Source organism: Perissodus microlepis, chromosome 17, assembly GCF_051167445.1.
Source record: "Perissodus microlepis isolate ML-2025 ecotype Zambia chromosome 17, ASM5116744v1, whole genome shotgun sequence".
NCBI lineage: Eukaryota > Metazoa > Chordata > Actinopteri > Cichliformes > Cichlidae > Perissodus > Perissodus microlepis.
In genome coordinates this window covers 23,539,053-23,558,769 of record NC_140477.1, presented here as the reverse complement: position 1 = coordinate 23,558,769, position 19,717 = coordinate 23,539,053, and the positions used below count along the sequence as shown (strand labels likewise).

The following is a 19,717-nucleotide window of genomic DNA, read 5'->3' as shown; positions in this document are numbered from 1 at the left end:
CTCTAGCACTCAAAGTCTTAACTACTCTTGGTGGAGCTTGGTAGTTACAAATACAACAATATATTTTTTAAATATAAAATGTTGATTTGATTTTTCACAGTGAAAAACTGATGCTGACATGATGGCAGAGCTGGTTGGACTATATCCATTTATCTGTAGAGGGTGTTTCAACAAGGACCAAGTGTTTTTAAATAAACACATTATGAAAACTGACAAGATTGGATATATCAACATTTTCCCATTAATATATCCTTAATAATATGTTCAAGGTTGTCCAAAACACTGAAGATCCTCTAAAATTTCCATTCCCAACTGTTTGTTCGGTCTTTATACTAGACAGTACACACTTTTTGTAAAGGATGATTCACTGAATAAAGTGAATCTTCAGCTCTCCTTATACTAGATGTTGTCTAACTCTGACCATGAACACCACACCTACTTGCACCAGTCCAACACAATGCATTGTTGTAAATTCAAAACAGTATAGATATACAGTATATATAAAGGTAACCCATTTATCCTGGACGACACTGCCTATTGACTGGAATAATACAAAGTTAGTTACCTCAGTTTGTTTTGCAGGAGGTTTTACAACATAAATAAAACACAACTTTATCTTTATCTTTACATTTAAGCTCTTTTCTTCCTCTCCTGTCTTTCTTCCATCTTTCTCTGAGTGAAGTTATCTCACAATCTTCTTTCCCTGAGAAATACAGCATTTCATTACTGCATTTGAAAAACAAATGTTACTGCTTTTAATGCTTGCTACTCTGTAGTGCTAGGTAGATGCTGAAGTACCGCAACAACAATTTGTGACCATCTGCAGTCGTTCTATCCCACTTTAACCCTTGAGCACAGTGCTATAAATGATGCATAAATTGTGTTTTTGCCTCTTTCACTTGTTTGTATGCAATAGGCCTGGTGACAGATACATGAATAGGATTGCCTTTTCTGTGTAATTGTTCCCACCATTTCAGCTCAAATCGGTTTATTGGTTGACGGTGTGCAGCGACGTAAAATAAAACCTTCCCTCGGATGGATTAAACATAAATTAAGGAGTCCGTTTTGAAATTATAAGGAGTAGAAAGTACATATGTTTGTGTAAAAATGTGGGAAGAAGAAAACAGTCAGAAAATAAATACTCTGATGGAGGCATCGGAGAGCAATTTGGGATTATTGTCTTGCCCAAAGATATTTACATACACTGGAGCAGATGAGGATCAAACCACCAACCTGATGAGGTGACCTGCTCTACCACCTACAGCGACAGCCACCACATTGCCTTTTGTCTTTTCTGTGCAGTTTGTCACAAAACAGCTGCCTGCACAGCTGGGGAAGATGAGAGATATTTTTGCAAGTGCTCAGTAAGTGACTTTTATAAAATGGAAATTTAAAGCTCAAGAGAGTGTTTACATGTAATGCCCTAATCTATGTTACCGCTTTTGAATCATCATTCAAAGTTGGATTGGATCTCATTTAAATATGGAGGGCCACAAGCACTGAAAACTGAATAAATACATCACTAGTTAGTTCATTAATGTGTCATTAATTAATAAACATGGGAAATAATTAATATTTAAGTAATTAAATATCAGTTTATTTCCTTATAATTCATTTATTCATTTCCTATGTTTTTTAACTGACGAACTATTAATTATTTCACAATTTAATTCATTATTTCACTGTTCTTGCGCTGCAGTGATCATGAAGTAATTTTATCTGTCAACCTCTCCCATCAAAGTCAGGTGGTGGGGCTGATGCTGAGTGAGTACAAACCATTGTCTGGTGCAGGGGCATAATTTCCAGGGGGGTTAGGGGGGTTATGACAACCCCCAATAATCAGACCCTACCAATATAACCCCCCTCCCAATAAAATTATGAATTATCTTGCATAAGTAGGCTGATGACTTTCTTTACTCACCAGCAAAACAGTTGCAGGTTTAAACATCTGGGAATTTACCCAGATTTATTTATTTATTTGGACAGAGATATTATCCTGCAATTAAAGTTCAGTTTGTCAACATTCCCTTTTTTGTTTTTTGTTTTTTATAGTAAAGGTAAAACTTGTGTATGACTTTTTACATCTGATTAAAGTTCTTAAAGGTTCCAAAAGGTTGATTCTGTTCATCTGGACGTAGCGTTTTCAGTGGGGAAAATGTTTTGTCACTCATCCTAGAGACTCTTCTGTCTCAGCTGACTGCAGGTTTCCCCAACCTTATAAAGAAGGCCCTGAGTAAATGTGGTTATCCCAGCTGGACATTTGTCAAAGCTGGGAAGGCACCTAAAGAAAGCCCCAGCCAATCCAGGAGAGAAGGACAACTGCTGCATAAGCGAAACCCTTAGTGATCCCATATATGTCAGAAGTATTGAAACAGTTGAGATGCATTTTCTCTGACACTGCGTCTCTGTGGTTTTTAAACCCCCCAAAACATGCTGTCCCCTGATACAAACAGAGTAATATAGTGCACGTTGTTGAGTGCCATGATTTATACGTTGGGGAAACCAAACAACCTCTGGCGGAGGAGATGCCACAACACAGAAGAGCTAACTCACCAGGCCAGGACTCTTCAGTCTATTCACACCTACAGGCCAGTGGACACTCTTTCAATGATGAGGATGTACACATCCTGGACAGGGAGGAACGCTGGTCTGAGTGCGGAGTCAAGGAGGCCATTTACATGAAAAGGGAAAGACCATCTCTGAATCAATGAGGGGGCCTAAGGGTACATGTTTCACCATCTTACAATGTTGTGATTGCAGCCGTTCCCCAACTCTCTTTGAATAATGCTCATGACCACTGATCAATGGTTGTTGATCAATTGCCATGACAATTTGCATAATAATGATCAAGAAACTGACCTCACAGCCCATGTTTGTCAGTGGTGCTAGTTTCAGTTACTGTGCAAAAGTACTTTTCATAAGGTTGGGGAAACCTGCAGTCAGCTGAGACTGAAGAAGTCACTTGGACGAGTGACAAAATGTTTCTCCCATTGAAAATACTACGTCCAAATGCACAGAATCAACTTTTTGGGATTTCCTTACTTGGATGATTGAGGGTCCTGAACCAGGAGGACAGGAAGCTGTGTGATTGTTTCCCTGACATACTAAATATACTGAGAGACTGCAGGCTGGAAGGTAAGAAAAGGAAATTGGAGCCAACAATGTGAGAACCTGGTGCCAGTGGTCTCCTAAATGTACAGTCAAATGAGAGTACAGCCCCTTTTCCATTTGTACCCACTCTGAACTACTCAAATCTACTTGGCAAGTTCACCACCATTTTCAGGGTTTTCCATTAGGTCATAGTACCAGGTACTTTTTTAGTACCTGGTCGGCGTGATCATTGGACCTGTTGCCTCAGAGCAAGAAGGTCCTGAGTTTGAGTCCACCACCTGGCTGGGGCCTGTCTGTGTGGAGTTTGCATGTTCCCACTGTGTTTGCATTATGCAAAAGTACCGTTTAAAACGTTGGGGAAACCTGCAGTCAGCTGAGACTGAAGAAGCCACTTGGATGAGTAACGAAATGTTTCTCTCATTGAAAACACTACGTCCAGACAAACACAATAAACTTTTTGGGATAAATACATTGAATGTGGCTCAAAGTTGTTTCTTACATCTTATGGCAAGGGAGGAAAAGTTATTTGTGTAAATAAACACAGTACTTGTAAGTACAATTAGTTCATTACAAGTTTGGGTCTTTAATTATCTAGAAATCCAATCTACATGAGCAAGGAAGAAAATGTCCTTTGAATGCTTAAAGCAGTTTTGTTCAGCTAACACTTTCCTCACATAGAGGAGAACATTTTGTTATTTTCAGTGTAATTTCAAACTGCTCATTCAAACTTGTGAACTGTCATGTTGTTTGCCAAATTACCTGACAAAGTGGTGAGAAAACAGCTTTGAGAGAAGCCTGTGGGTAACTTATCTCAGCCACATGAAGAGAGATGAAATATGGAGACTGTTTCACGTATCATGAAGTGCAGATCTGTCTGGAGTTCAGCTGTCAGTTTGTGAAGAGTGCCGGTGTGTTAGAAACCTCAACATTATTAATTTATAAAAACAAAGCCACAATCTTAAAAACCGTGAAGTAAATAGGGCAAGGTCGAGGCTTCTATTAGCCATTTGCCAATCTATTGGTATAAGCATTTATAACAGTCAATAAATGAACATTAAATCAGTAAAGATGAGATGGGTGAACTCCCTTCAACCATGTTATGAGTGTTGATTTTGCATAATTTTTCCACTAGAGGGCTCTCTGCAACTTTCATGTTGGCAAGAGATGTTTGGACATCCACAATAACAACCTCGTAATAATATGATAGTGAAGTTTATTTTTAAATTTCACACTCATATTATTTGCCATAAATACATATAATCCTTTATATAAAATCTGATTTTCAAATCATGAAATATCATTATCGGCTCTTCATTCCTACCATCACCGAGCTTGCTGACAGGGAATCACGTTTGATGGTTAGGGATCCTTTTCTAAAGCTGACGGGTGTTGAGATGATGGTTGCCAACAGCGGCTGCTGTGAACTGAAGTCAAAGTCCAAAATTGGTGGTTAGTATCGAAAAGAACAACAGGTGGACCAAAGACATGTTCAAAGCTTACTGAATGGAAGTGAAGACTCAGTAATTAAATTATTTGAATTAAAATTAAAATTGCTCGGTAATTGAATTATACAGACTAAAAGTAGGGGCATTTATTCATGAGCTGATTAATTATTAAACAACAACAACAATAACAAACATTTAGGAGATTAGAATACAAAAGTTTGTTTGTATAATTTCCTCTACTTGTTACAACATTAAGAACCTTTAGTTTGTAGTTTATAAGCTGTTCTGTTACTAAGTTTTAATCCTTGTTACTTGATTGGACCTCAGGCTGAAGTGTTTTTTAAAAGACTGTGTGATTTAAAATGAAGAAAAAAAAGTATTATTATATAATATTTTTACATCTGTTTGTGGGAAGATGGCAATATTTGTCCTTAGAGTAAAAAAAGTCAGGATTTTTATGGATAAGTTGGATTTTACATTCTTTTGATAGCTTTCATTCTTAAATATTTTCAGCTGTTAAAATGTAAGAACGTAAAATAGATGGATGAAACTCTTCCCAGTTCGAGACTCCGCCTCTCTGGGAACATCTCAGGCCCTCCCAGGTATGGGGGCCTATCTACCCCCACCACGCTCCCTGCTGGTGGCTGATGCCCTCAGGCGTCGGTGCTCAGGTATGTACAGGCTCACTCCCGGTGGCTGCTTGGCGGGGCTGGGTGCCCGTGGCTCAGTCTGAAGTCTTCTGGAGGCTGGGGGGGCCCTCGGGCCTCTGGGCCTGGTGCTCGGTCCACTCTGGCACGGCTGCCTACTGGCAGAGCCCACGGGCACATCACTGCAGCCCCCTGTGGCTTCTGCACCGTGGCTGCTGGGTGACCCCACGTCTGGGGCTCTCATCAGTTCTTTCCAGGAGGGTGGCACAGTTGCCCCTCTGATGGTCCTCCTTGGGCTCTTGCGCTCTGGTGGCCTCTGGATGTCTGGGGCCTGGATCTCCTCTATGCCTGCTTCATGCCCTGGGGGATGGGGCTATGGCTCCCCACACCCTCTAGCAGATCGTTACATAGAGAAACCTTTTGAATATAAACGTGCTCATCCACACAGGTGTGCACACGGGTGTTCACACGGGTGTTCACAGACACAAACTACACCTTTCTTGGCTGCTACCTCAAAACACATTGCGTGCTGTCTTGCATGCTGCACAATAACATTCAATATTTAGCATTTACTGTTACTTACATTTATTTAGGTTATTGCAGTGATGTTGTGTGCATTGTGTTGCTCACTTTTTGCTTGTTTCCTCCTTTTTTCTCTCAGCAGGTGGTCCAGGTGATTTTTTCCTTTTTTAAAGTGTTGTCTCTCACTGTCCCTCTTCCCTTTTGTTTTTCTTTCCCTCCCTCGCTTTCTTTCTTTCTTTCTTTCTTTCTTTCTTTCTTTCTTTCTTTCTTTCTTTCTTTCTCCCTTTCCTGTCCCCCAGTCATGTCTGTCCAGTCTGTAATTAAATTAAATTAAATTAAATTCAATTCAATTCAATTCAATTCAATTCAATTCAATTCAATTCAATTCAATTTAAAAAAAACAAACAAAGGTCAATCTAATGGACCAATATGTTCCCAGCAATTCTGATGGCTAAAAACACCCCCCCCCCCCCCCCCCCAAAACAAAAACAAAAAAACAAAAAACAAAAAAACCCTTACCTTTTCATTTAGTTTCTTGTTCTTGTTTGATTTGTTTGATGGGTTGTTAGTTGTTCAGACTTCTGTTAGAATTATGAGCATGACCTACATTTTTTCTGTAATAGATTAATCATTTAAATTTCTTTAAACTTAAAAGTCTTGAGCCATCATTCATCCATTATTTCTCTAAATTTTGCATAAGAGAGGCCAGACTTTCAACTACTGTAATTTTTTAAAAGTTCTTTCCAGGCTTTCAAATACCATTGTTAATGGTCTAATACATTACATATATGTTCTAATAAATGTTAACACATGTATACATGTGGCTAATATTGTAGGGTCTGCCTTGCAGTATAAAGCGAATAGAGGCGACTTTTGGTGTGATTTGGCGCTGTATAAACAAAATAAAATTGAACTGAACTGAATTGAATGTTATAGATGTGGGCGGGTGTGTAACTCTTATCAGCTGTTTGGAGTGAGGGCTGGGGTGATTTCTTTGAAGATCTGTGACAGGAGACACTCACAAAACGACCTCATTGACGCCGGCGGCAATTTCTCCTAAGATAAAAAGAGTGATATTCTGGTGTCACAGTTTTCATGAATGCAACTGTGCACCGGAAACTGACTGACCAAGCCTAAATAAACTAAACAGGCGTATTCTGACTTGCCAGATCATTTCATCAAGTGGAAATGACTTCTGCATATTTTTAAGTTACACTTTAGTATAAATGTATTCACAAATCTTTTGTGATTAATATTATTCAAAGGAAAAATCCACGTCAATGACATTCACTCAGAAAGTTTTACAGACAGGCAGCGATAGGGTTGCTGCTTGTCTGAATCATTAAGAAGTGACGATAGTTTTAATGTAATGCAAATTATACAGACAGTTGAGCGAGCAGCACTCTTACTCGTGTGTAAAAGTTGAATTTGCCCTGAAAAATGAATGTGGTGATTTACCAGAGATGTGCAGAGCGTGGAAGGAGATAAAAAAAATATGTACAACTGGTTCACAGTGGGTAATTTACTGCATTTTAAAATTATGCAATCCGTACAGTATTAGCAAAACTAGTTTTAAGACATCTATAGTACATTTTATGAACGTGTTTATTTTTTTTATTCATCATCAGTCTTAAGAAAGCCGAAAAGGGCTTCAGTCAGTTTCTACATTTTAATACAGTTTCCCATACATTCTACATTGTTTTGTAAAACGTTGCTTTAACTATCACCCTGATATTTGTGGTCATGAAGGGAGTCAATCCTGGTGTTAAGCTACTTTAAAGACATCATAGAGGCCCTGTTGCACCCCCTGCAGTTTGGTTACGGGCAAAAAGGTTGGCTGAGTAATTGAATAATTCAAAATAGTCATTGGTTTATATTCATAGTCTAAATAAATCAACATTATGTGGTGTTAATTTCTAAACTTATTGATCTATCAACACGTTTTAAAAAATTGGGGGAAAAAACAACAACTTTTTCATCGGGACAATCAACCACACCGTTTGTTACAAAGTGCCAGAGTGTCATTGATATTACTTTTTGTTACTTTTTGCTCAATTTCAAGACTGAAAAGCATGACTGAGCTTCCTGTCAATGACGGAATGGTTACTGAAGGGTGTTTGCAATGTCACCAATAACAGCAACAAATTAGCTGTCATTTTCAAGTACAAAGCTATTATGAAGTCTCTCACATCGCTCCCCCCCCTTACTTATTTACCCTTCTTATTTTGTTTGTACTGCTAATTGTTACTCTTATTTGCCTGGTATGTCTACTGTACAAACTGAACTGGAATGACTGACTGTTCACTTTATAATTTCAAATAAAGAAATGACACTAATAACAGACTGAACTCAACAGGTACTCTGCTTCATTGAACAGGACGAATAAAGATCGAGCCTACAACAGTTTGTTGCCCTTCCGGCTTTCCGTAGTGTTGTACAACAATTAGCGCCAAGTTGAAACGAGGAGGAAAATGCGCCGTATACTTTATGTATACTGACGTTATCGTGATTTTGCTATTAACTATATACACCTAGTAGTGCGTTTCACGTTAACGCTGGGAACACGTATTTGTTAAACGAGTGTTTATAGTACCGGAGGAGTACACCGGCACAGACAAGAAGCAGACAGCGGTAACTGCGAACAAACGCTAGCAACACGGTGAGGCGAGACGTCTCAGCATTACTACAGCCACATAGAATAGACGTGGAAATGGTAAGTAATAAGCCGTATTCGTAGTTATTTCATTTGGCATTAAGAAATTGTAATGCCAATATATGAACCTCCGTCCCAGCGGAGGAGTCTCGCTCCCAGTCAGATTGCCAAACGCAAGCAGGAGGGAGACTACTGTGAAGATGAGTGGACACATAAACCTGTAAGTACAGGACCGCTGCTGTATATCTGGAGCTAAGGTGTTAATGTTGGAGTGCTTCTTGACCTGTGTCACACCTTTTTAAACCTGCCTTTAGACATCGTTTCAAATAGGAAAGTAAGCGTGTACTTTAGCCTTTAGGCATCCTAGGAGAATAGGATGTTTTAAATTTTAGGTGTTACATCCCAAGTTGATTTCTTAGATTAAGGGTTTTCCTATTAAAACTTTCAATTCAATTCAGGTTCATTTATATACAGTGGTCCAACGCTATAACGCGGTTCAGCTTTCGCGGCCTCACTGTTTCGCGGATTTTTTTTGTGCAATTTTACATGTTTGTTTTTTGTTTTTTATAGCACATCGTGTTCTGCGACCTGATTGGCTGTAGACCATTGTCAATCAATCTCCTCCGTACCGCATCTCCTGTACAGTAAAGAATGCGTACAGCACGTCAAATTTACATTCGCTAGCAGTGTGACTCTGAAGTGCTGTACTGTATGTTCATGGGCGTAACTTTGTGCTGAACATTGGGGGTGTCAAGATATCTGTCTAAATAAATAAATAAATCTGGGTAAATTTCCAGATGATTAAACATGCAACTATTTTGCTGGTAATAATTGAAATGAGTAAAGAAAATCAACAGCCTATTTATGCAAGATAATTCATAATTTTATTGGGGGGATTATATTGATAGCGTCTGATTACTGGGGGGGTCATAACCCCCCTAACCCCCCTGGAAATTATGCCCCTGTGTGTATGTTTGTAAGTTCTCCCCCCAAAACACAACAATGTCAACCAGAAGTTTTGCACCATCAAATGCACCTGTGGGTGCCTTTGGTTTCATTCTATAATACTGGACTTATTTTTCTATGAAGGTTTGAACTTTGAGAGTGTTTAAACAAGAGAGGAAAATCTGAAAATGTTCGTGCCTGTCTGAGAAAAGTGTATAAAGAGTGTAGTGAGGGGTTTTACAGCCTTGAAGCATCTATAATGATTGTAAAATATAAAGTTGGCTATTTCCTATTTCGGCTTATTTTTAGAACGTAACTCCCGCGATAAACGAGGGACCACTGTAGCGCCAAATCACAACAACAGTCGCCTCAAGACACTTAATATTGTAAGGTAAAGATGCGACAGTAATTTTATATGTTTAATTATACAAATATGAGTTATACACATCGAGCCAGCCATCATTTTTTGCCACTTGTGTATGTTATTAAAAGACTGTAAACAGCTTCCTCATTAGTGTTTTTGTTTTTAAAAGACACACACACACAAATATAATGTGCTTACTTTTTTCAGGAGTTATGAATTACAAAACAAACATCCAGAAATGTCAGTATATGAACAGGGATTCAAGCAATTAACTGTGACCTAATAGTTTGGTGCTTTGACCTATGTTTGGCTTTCTCCAGTAGCTCACCTGATACCCACCCATACATAACAGGCTAGCTGTGTCTGCCCTGTCTGGGACAAATTCATCTAATACCAAGGTGCATGCAGAGGTGTTTGAAGGATTTTCAAAAAATATCTTTTAGATTATATATATATATATATATATATATATATATATATATATATGCATGCGCATGCAGTGGATAACCTGCTGAATGTTGTTGTTGTTGTTTTTTTTTTTTTAAAGAGCCATGGCAGAAAGTGAGGGGCCTAATTTATGGTGTATGCCATTTACAGATATTTAAAAAAAACATTTTAATTATTTATTTATATTTTTTATGCAGGAGAAAAGAAGAAAAGGCGATAATGAAATGAGAGAAAACCACATTTCTATCCATAGAAAGCCTCTGATGCAGATCAACAACCGTCCTGCATGTATGGATGGTGAAAAACATGTAAGCATTGTTGAAAGCTGTCAGATAAATATCTTTGTATAGATTTTGTGTGTGAATAAAATGTAATGATTTAACGAGGCGTACCTGTTAAAAATCTTTTCTGCAGGAGGCATTTATTCAAAGTATCCTGTCCAAACCGTTTAAAATTCCTATTCCAAATTATGCAGGTAACATTTTTCTCTCACTATGGGTCTTTTAATTTTAGTACAGCGGGCATATTACTTCACTGCTGTGTTAATGAAATACCTACAGGATCACTGGGAATCAGGGCACTTGGTTTAAAGCGTGCAGGAGTGAGAAGACCACTCCATGATCCTTTTGCCGAAGATGCTCTGATTCTTTACGAGCCTCCAGCTCTGAGTGCCCATGACCTGATCAAAGCTGACAAGTAGGTCAAAAAGACAACTCCTTCTCCAATACATCATCTTTTACTCAATACCTTCTTGTCAGAGTGCTGTTCATGTTTGTGATTTAAAAAATACTCGTGTGACACAAGCTATCTTTGCTCTTTTCAGAGAAAAACTACCCGTTCATGTGGTTGTGGATCCAGTGTTAGGCAAAGTGCTCAGACCCCATCAGAGACAGGTAAACACAAGATATCTTTACACATAAACTACTCTATGCTACTGTATTGCACATATCATACAACAGTATCATAATATTAAACATGTACTGTGGAATATTTCATGCTTGACTCTAGATTTACAAAAACAAATCATCTTATAAATTATTATAAGAGAATAAATGTTAGTTTAACCAAGAATATTAAAAAACTGTAACGTAAAACTTCTTGTCTTTAAATACTTCTGTTTAAATTACCCAAGACTGCCAAGTCTTCATTTGTTTCCACACATGTTTAGAGGCATTGCTAAATTTGTTTGTAAAATATGAATGAAAATGTTAATGAATCACAGATTTGTGCCTGTGCACACTTAGAGTTATTCTTAATGTCTTCAACGGTTTTGGATGTTGTCACGGTTTAATTTAACATTGTATTTGTACCTCATGGCACAGCTAGCCACAAATTCAGCTTGTTACAGTCCTCCAAAAGTAGTTTGCAAGCTGCTTCTGAAACTTTGATATCTTATGCCAACTAGTAAGAAGACAGTGAAGTGTGACTCAGCTCCAAAAAAGCAGTGTAGTTCACCTTAAGTGATGTTTTTTTTTCTTTGAAATTCACATTGAATGTCTTTAATTTCTTAAGGGTGTAAAGTTCATGTGGGAGTGTGTGACGGGCCGACGCATACCAGGATCTTATGGCTGCATCATGGCTGATGAGATGGGGTTGGGAAAGACCTTGCAGTGCATCACCCTCATGTGGACCCTGCTACGCCAAAGCCCTGATACTAAGCCAGAGATAGACAAGGCCATTGTGGTGTCACCTTCAAGCTTGGTTCATAACTGGTATAATGAAGTCAGAAAGTGGCTGGGAACACGTATCACACCATTGGCCATTGATGGAGGATCAAAGGAAGGCATTAATAGACAACTAGGTATCTAACTTTAATTTCTCTCTCATTATAAATATCCACAGAAAGGTTGTTGGAAAAGCCTTGTAATGGACCAAAGTTGTAGTCTTAGCTCCTGTCTCTTCGAGCCCGCCCTGTTAAAAAGCTTAGTCTCTGATTGGTCAGCTGGCCAAGAAAAAACAAAAAGAAGTGTATCCCCAGATTGTCTGAGTATAATAATCTTTGATCTCAGCATTATATCTTTTGCTAGCTTAAGGAAGCCCTTTAAGTGATTGTCAGTGAAAAGTTTTTTTTCAGTAGAATAAAAATATTCTGAACATTGTCATAGAGTGTACATGATTGAAATTGTTGCCCAAGCTGACTTAAGTTTAAGAGAAGATGGTTTTACTTGAGAGCTATTGCTAATATTGTTTAAATAGTAAGACGTTTGTTAGATGAGCTTCCCTAAAGGGTCATTTGTTTGTTTTCTGTTCTTTCAGAGAGTTTCATTTCGCAGCGCAGCCTGAGAGCACACACACCCATCCTCATCATTTCATATGAGACATTTCGACTGCACGCTGAGGTTCTGCACAGGGGAAAAGTTGGACTTATCATCTGTGACGAAGTATTTCACTTTATCCATACAATTCAGAGCTATCAAGAACTCTCGAAGTTAGGATGTAACAGTACTATTGTATTCTTCAGGGCCATCGGCTTAAGAACTCTGATAACCAGACATATCAGGCCCTGAACACCATGAGTGCCCAGAGGAGAGTGCTGATATCAGGCACACCCATACAGAATGACCTTCTGGAGTACTTCAGCCTGGTCCACTTTGTTAATGCTGGTATTCTTGGTAAGCAGCATTACAAATACAGAAATAGGTAAAAAGCTCTTTTCTGATCAGATTTGTTTAACGTTTCATCTGGATGGCAGGCACATCCCAGGAATTTAAAAAGCGATTCGAACTTCCCATCCTTAAGGGACGGGATGCAGATGCCAGTGATAAAGAAAGACTGAGTGGGGAAGAAAAACTGAAGGAGCTAATCAGCATAGTCAACAGGTAAGTTCATGCAACACGACACTAAAGTACTTTACCTTATAATATAAACTGCCTTGAGGCAGGTGCTGGTGCTATTTTCTAAGTAAATATATTTTCAAGAGTGCTATTGACACAAAATTCTCACCAGATGTCAGTAACAATCCACTCATGTAAAGAACCCATAGCTGTTCATAAATTAAGTTCTGTGTAATAATGAGAAATGATACAGGAAAAAAGTATTTCACACACTTACTGAAATTGATTTCATACTTCATACAAAAGCCTTTGTTGGCAATGACAGCTTCAACATTTCCTGTATGGAGAAGATAGTTGCATGCATTTCTCAGGTTGTGAAGGCTCTGTGGGCCACTTCTATGAACTCTGAGCTTTAGTTCTTCCCACAGGTTTTCATTTCGATTCAGGTCAGGTGATTGGCCGGGTAATTGTAGCAGCTCTGAAACCAATTGAAAGTTTCCTCGGCTGCATGTTTGGCATCATTGTCTTGCAGAAATGTCCACACTTGTTTCATTTTGTTCAAAAAGCAGCATAGGGGGTTCTGAATGGCTCCCCCTCCCCCCCGACAACATAGCCCCTGGGATCCTTGGGACACACACAGAGGGGATGAAACTTTATTTAATCTTATGTCCTGTTCATAAGATGACCTGTTCCTGTTCATTTCTAGGCTTTTAGCTTTTATTTTGATTTCTTTTAAGATATAATTTTGTAATTGAATGCAGCATGTTTTTGTTTCATTATCTGCTTTTCATAGATTAGATTTAGAATGAGATTATGCAGCATAATCTCTGATACATTTGGAGAAACAACTATTTTAATTGTGTTAATTAAATTATATTAATTCCTGCTCCTTTGTTTTGTCTTTGTCAGACAGAGTCAAGTAAACATAAGCATCCTAAAAATAAATATTTATTTATATGTTTTGTGTTTAGACGAATGTCTTCAACAAATTGAGCTCTCTTTTATTCTGCTTCGGTTGTAATGACCATATTCTGTATCAACAGGTGTTTGATAAGGAGGACATCTGATATCTTGTCCAAGTATCTTCCTATGAAAATTGAGCAGATTGTGTGCTGCAGGTAGGTAGATTGGTGCTCAACATGAAGAACCCTCTTTTCTCTTTTTTAAGCAGAGATAACTTCTTTAATATTTTAATTTTTATAAATTGTCATCACTCTGCTGGCTGGGTGGGTGCTGGGCACCATGGACACCCAACTTTGTGAACACAATAACTTGAGAACGAGGTGACGCAGGGTTTTTTTCAGATTGATATTATAGGTGCGTCTATTAAAAATCTCAAAGTTAAAATCTTGGTGACTTTGACCTCAAGGTTATTGTTCAAGTTGTCTGAAAATCTTGTGAACACGATAAATCAACTAAGATGAAAATTTGTGTTTTCAAATTAAAACCATACATGCATCTACTAAAAATCTCGTATCAGAGCCAAGTTTTGAAAACACAATAGCTCAAGAATGCAGTATTGTAGGATTTAAAAAAAATTTAAGTTAAAAATTAATAAATGAAAAAACCCATGCCATATATGGCGTACTCAGGAAGGATATCATATAGGTTTCTCATACCAATAGCAAAGCTGCATCTGCGGAGAGTCTGGGACACTTTGATACAATTTGTTTTTTTGTTTTTTTTTTAATCAGTGGCACGATATAATATACCAGCGTCATTGTTTCAGTCTTTTGACAAAATGATATTCAAAGCATTTTCTCAATAACTATTGTTTTACAGTTTTTATAATGATTAAATTAAACCTTATGCTGTCAGATTGCTGTAACTGTATGGATTTTAAGGCCAGGGTACAATTTGATATAAGTGTTAAAAGATATTACATACTTATTGTTTCATTTATAATTGTTTTATTTTATGTAAACCTGACATGGAATGTTCTGTCAGTATTGCTACAGTTTGTAGTGAGAATGATACTGAGGTTCAACAGACTGACTTAGTGCACAGATTAAAGCGTACCATTTCTTTCATTATTTGTTACCAGTTACAAATAAGGCTAGTTGATTTGTTTAAGTAGACCTTAGAGAAATAACTGCATCTGCTATTATAGGTGCATAATATCCTCTCCAAGGAGGCTGTGTAGCACTGCCAGCCACCAGTGTTTTTTACATTTTACATTGCATTTGTTGCTGTTGCAAAATTGAAAATTAGGGTTTTTAAGTGATTATAAAGCTTGCTTAGTTTTAGCAATAAAAAATTATGAACATCTTTCTAAAACTTAGCTAGCAGAATCGCAAAATAGCTCATGTCTCATTTTCTTATGGTGTTGGAAGGACATATTTGTATGTTCTTGCATGCTCTAATTAACACATTGGTTACAATTAGCAGCATTGTTAAAATATTGAACACCTGGTGCAAGATATGAAAAAATACAGTAACCCAAGGGTAGGGTTAGTAGGATTAGTGACTTGCTAATTAAATCTTCTAGAACAGCGGTCCCCAACCTTTTTTGCGCCACGGACCGGTTTATGCCCGACAATATTTTCATGGACCGGCCTTTAAGGTGTCGCGGATAAATACAACAAAATAAAACTAGTACCGGTACCGAAAAAAAGAAAATTTATTCATAACACACGTGAAAAGACCAAGGAAAACCGAGTAAACGATAAAAACGATAACAAAATAACGCTGAAAACCGATTTAAAAACCCTGAAAACTATACATTTCACACCTGAGCCTCAACTCTCGCGGCCCGGTACCATACAACTCACGGACCGGTACCGGTCCGAGGCCCGGGGGTTGGGGACCGCTGTTCTAGAACCTGAACTTTTCAGAGGAAACGTACAGAGGAAAATTCTACTGCCAGGAGGCTGAGGGGTAGTATTGGGGCTACCATAATTTATTTATTTTTCTGATAAATTATGATACTTTTGATATATCCCTTACTTGAGGTTTACTCGAGCAGTTTTTGTCCCGATCATGGAAGACTGGACCAGGTCTTTACCCACTCGAGGATGCTCGAGGGAGCATGGGAGTTTGCCCAACCAGTCTACATTTGTCTTGTAGGCTTGGAGAAGGCATTCGAACGTGTCCCTCGGGGTGTCCTGTGGGAGGTGTTTTGGGAGTATGGAGTGTCCCAAAACAAAAATGTAAACAGGATTTAATTTACATGGAATTTGATTTGAATTTGTCTCTTTGTGATTCCTTGCAGGCTGACCCCTCTACAGACAGAGCTCTATAAACACTTTCTAAAGCAGGCCAAACCCATTGAGACATTACAAAAGGGCAAAATAAGTGTCTCCTCCCTGTCTTCCATCACATCACTCAAGAAACTGTGCAATCGTAAGTGAGAAAAATGTAACAAAATGTTGCATCTCTGAACACTACAGTGATCATCAGAAAAATTGTCCTCTCATAATTGAGCTAAAATGTAAACTATTAATAGAAAACAAGATTGTCGTCTTACATCTAGAATCATCTTCTGCTTGGAAAAAATACAAATGAGTGCCATCTTTCTCAGATCCAGCTCTTATCTATGAGAAGTGTGTGGAACGTGAGGAGGGATTTGAAGGGGCATTAGAACTTTTTCCTCCAAACTACTCCACCAAAGATGTTGAACCTCAGCTCTCTGGTAAGAACGTGCACAGCATATCGTGGTGCAGCTCCTCTGATGGTCTTCCAGGTCATCCACACTTACTAGTTGGAAGAAGATTAGCATTAGATTAGTAGAATGTAAACAGAACATTAAGTCAGATAGATAAGCTAAGTAAAAATGTGAACAGGGTTGTTTTCACAATTTAATAGCTTGTCTAATGTTTACATTTTACATTTACATAATATTATATAAAATATTGTTTTATAAGAATTAACTTTTTTATTGCCTTCTTTTGTTAAGACTCATTTTCTGTAAATGTGCCTAATGTGTCTAAAGGGTGGTGCTATTTTGAAGTCATGCAGCCTCCCCTCTCTCTATTTATTGCTTTGTTTATTTCAGGGAAAATGCTGGTTCTCGACTACATTCTGGCAATGACAAAGACCACAACAGGAGACAAAGTGGTGCTTGTCTCCAACTACACACAGACTCTGGATCTCTTTGAAAAGCTCTGCAGATCTAGAAGGTATATTTGCAGAAATCACTATTTTAAGTGCGCTATTTAAATGATTTTAATTCCTCCTCCTTTGTGTCTTTGTCAGATACCTCTATGTTCGGCTGGATGGCACAATGTCCATCAAGAAAAGAGCCAAGATTGTGGAAAAGTTCAACAGCCCGTCGGTGAGTTGGAAAATCAGTTTGAAGCAATATTGAGAGCTTTGAAAGACTTCTGAACAGCGTCTGAAGACATCTTTTTCTCAGAACCCAGAGTTCATCTTCATGCTGAGTAGCAAGGCTGGTGGATGTGGCCTCAATCTGATTGGTGCTAACCGCTTGGTGATGTTTGATCCCGACTGGAACCCAGCGAATGACGAGCAAGCAATGGCTCGGGTGTGGAGAGATGGTCAGAAGAAGACCTGCTACATCTACCGACTTCTCTCTGTCAGTTCAGTGCATTTTCAACAGTGTTTAGGACCTCACATTCAGTGTTTTAGTACAGCAGGTTACTTTTGAAATCTACACTGAGCTGGTTACAGATTTACCAGTTTTGACATGTGCTTGTTTCCCGACAGACGGGAACAATTGAAGAGAAGATCCTGCAAAGGCAGGCCCATAAAAAAGCCCTGAGCAGCTGTGTGGTGGATGAAGAGCAGGATGTGGAGCGTCACTTCTCTCTGGGCGAACTCCGAGAACTCTTCACTCTCAACGAAGAGACCACTAGTGACACACACGACAAGTACAACACATTACTCACACACGTTGTCTGTGCTGTTCAGTCTACTAATTGTCCAGAGAACTTAATTTACTCTAGAAATGGTAAATGAAATTAAATCAAATTAAAGCCCAAATATCTTGTAGAAATTTTCTTGGCACAACTGACGTAGCTGTAAAAGGTTATGTGTTCTTCTCTGAGTTGAGAGCTCATTGCAGCTGCAGTTAGATCCTTGCATCTATCATCTTCTGGGCAGCCTATCATGTGCTTTTAGGTTTTATGGGCTTTCGCACAAGAACTGACACCAAGTGAGTTTAATGTGAGTTTTCGAGATGAATAGTTATTTGAGCAAAACTGAGAGGGTTTGACACTGTCGTAAAAAGTGATTCGAAGTTTGCAAGTTGTTAGTTATGGCATTTTTATTGCTAGGTTGACGTGGATAGTAATGGTTTGAAGCCATTATTATGCTATGTATGGAATTATTTTTCTATCATAAGTTGCATTCAAGAAAAAAACATAATCCAAGAAAATAATTTAATTTCATCGGCACAATTAAATTCTTTGTGCTTAAATTTAACGACCCTCACATGTAAAACTCAACAGCCACACAAAGAAGCCGTCGCACCTGCAGGAGTGTGTGCTTTGCGGCCACTGCTATAGTTTCTCGGTCTGTACTGATTTATCACTTGTAGCTGCACATCCCACCAAAGTGAACGTGTTTGCTGCTGACTGAGCAGCTTTTTGGTGGCATGGTTATAATTATAATTGATTGATTATGATGCACACTTCCTTGCCTCATCCTTGTTATTTTTAATTATAAAGGGCATGCAGATTAATGGGACAGCAGTGCAGAGGCTTCAGAACTTACCTTTGAATCTTCTGGTTTTAAAGATTTCTTCAGCAGTGATGTAATCCAGTGACTGTTGTCAGTATATATACTGCTACGCAGTAAATAACCAATGTAACTGTTTAACACAATCACCTGAACTGTTGATCAAAGGATCCTGTGGGCATCCAGTCAAAAGTCAGTTGATCCGTGTTAGCTGGATTCCTCTGTAGGTGGAAAAAGCCTCCCGCGAGGGGGGGAAACTGTAGCAGCACAAAGCAGACACTGTGTTCATTGCTGCTAAGTTCTTCACACGTGAGAAATTTAATTGCTTCGCTGAAATGAAATTATTTGCTCACAGTTATGTCTTTTCTCTGCGCAACTTATGATAGAAAAATAATCTCACACTATGGATCATAATGTATGGCACGCCCTTAATCAGCCTCTCTTTCCCCTCCTGTATTAGGTTTCGCTGTCGCCGCTGTGTGAATGGCAGAGAAACAAGACAACCTGACAATGATGCTGACTGTAACAGTGACCTCTCCCATTGGAACCACTGTTCTGACAAGAAGGGCCTGAGGGACCAAGTGCTGAAAGCGTCTTGGGATGCTGCTGTGTCCTTTGTCTTCCACCAGCGCTCTCATGAGGACCAGATGGGTGTAGTATAGAAGAAAGAATGCAGAAGGCTGTGTTACACTACCGCATATGCTGTAAATATGGATATTTATGTGTTGTTGAGTTTTTCCATTTGTTTTAAACAGAAAAAATAAAGGTTGATAACCAGACATGAGGGCAGTTATTTCTTCACATTTTTGCATTTATGGAAAATGTGCTATGATTTACAAGCTGTGATGCACGTTACTGTATAGATAAATTTTTTTTGTCTGGTTTCAGTTAGTCATCACAGCCTTCTGTAATAAAAAAGAGGTGTGCACCTTCTGTAAGACAGGCATATTACATTAATATGTTATGTTAAGATGTGACTGAGCCTGGCCAGGCTGCACGGGCTAGCCTGACCACCAGGCACTTGTTGACAAGCCCCTCCCCTGCGCCTGGCTCCAAGCAATGTAACGTGGTCTATAGTTGTACTTTCTTTCCACTTGTGTTTTAATAAATGAACAATTATTGAGAATGGACATTTAATATGTGGTCTTTCACAATGTAAATTCTACCTTTGT

General features: G+C 38.6%; 1 protein-coding gene across 1 annotated transcript; it reads left to right on the top strand.

Moving 5' to 3' along the window:
• Positions 1–8,127: 8,127 nt before the first annotated feature.
• rad54l (RAD54 like) lies at positions 8,128–19,671 on the top strand. The gene is made up of 18 exons (XM_084910872.1): positions 8,128–8,438; positions 8,518–8,598; positions 10,332–10,442; positions 10,549–10,609; positions 10,695–10,830; positions 10,958–11,027; positions 11,647–11,935; positions 12,391–12,515; positions 12,596–12,746; positions 12,827–12,953; positions 13,952–14,026; positions 16,120–16,250; positions 16,429–16,539; positions 16,903–17,026; positions 17,103–17,181; positions 17,263–17,442; positions 17,574–17,737; positions 19,006–19,671. The coding sequence occupies exons 1-18, from the start codon at positions 8,436–8,438 to the stop codon at positions 19,205–19,207; spliced, it is 2,220 nt and encodes a 739-aa protein (XP_084766998.1). The 5' UTR covers positions 8,128–8,435; the 3' UTR covers positions 19,208–19,671.
• Positions 19,672–19,717: the final 46 nt, after the last annotated feature.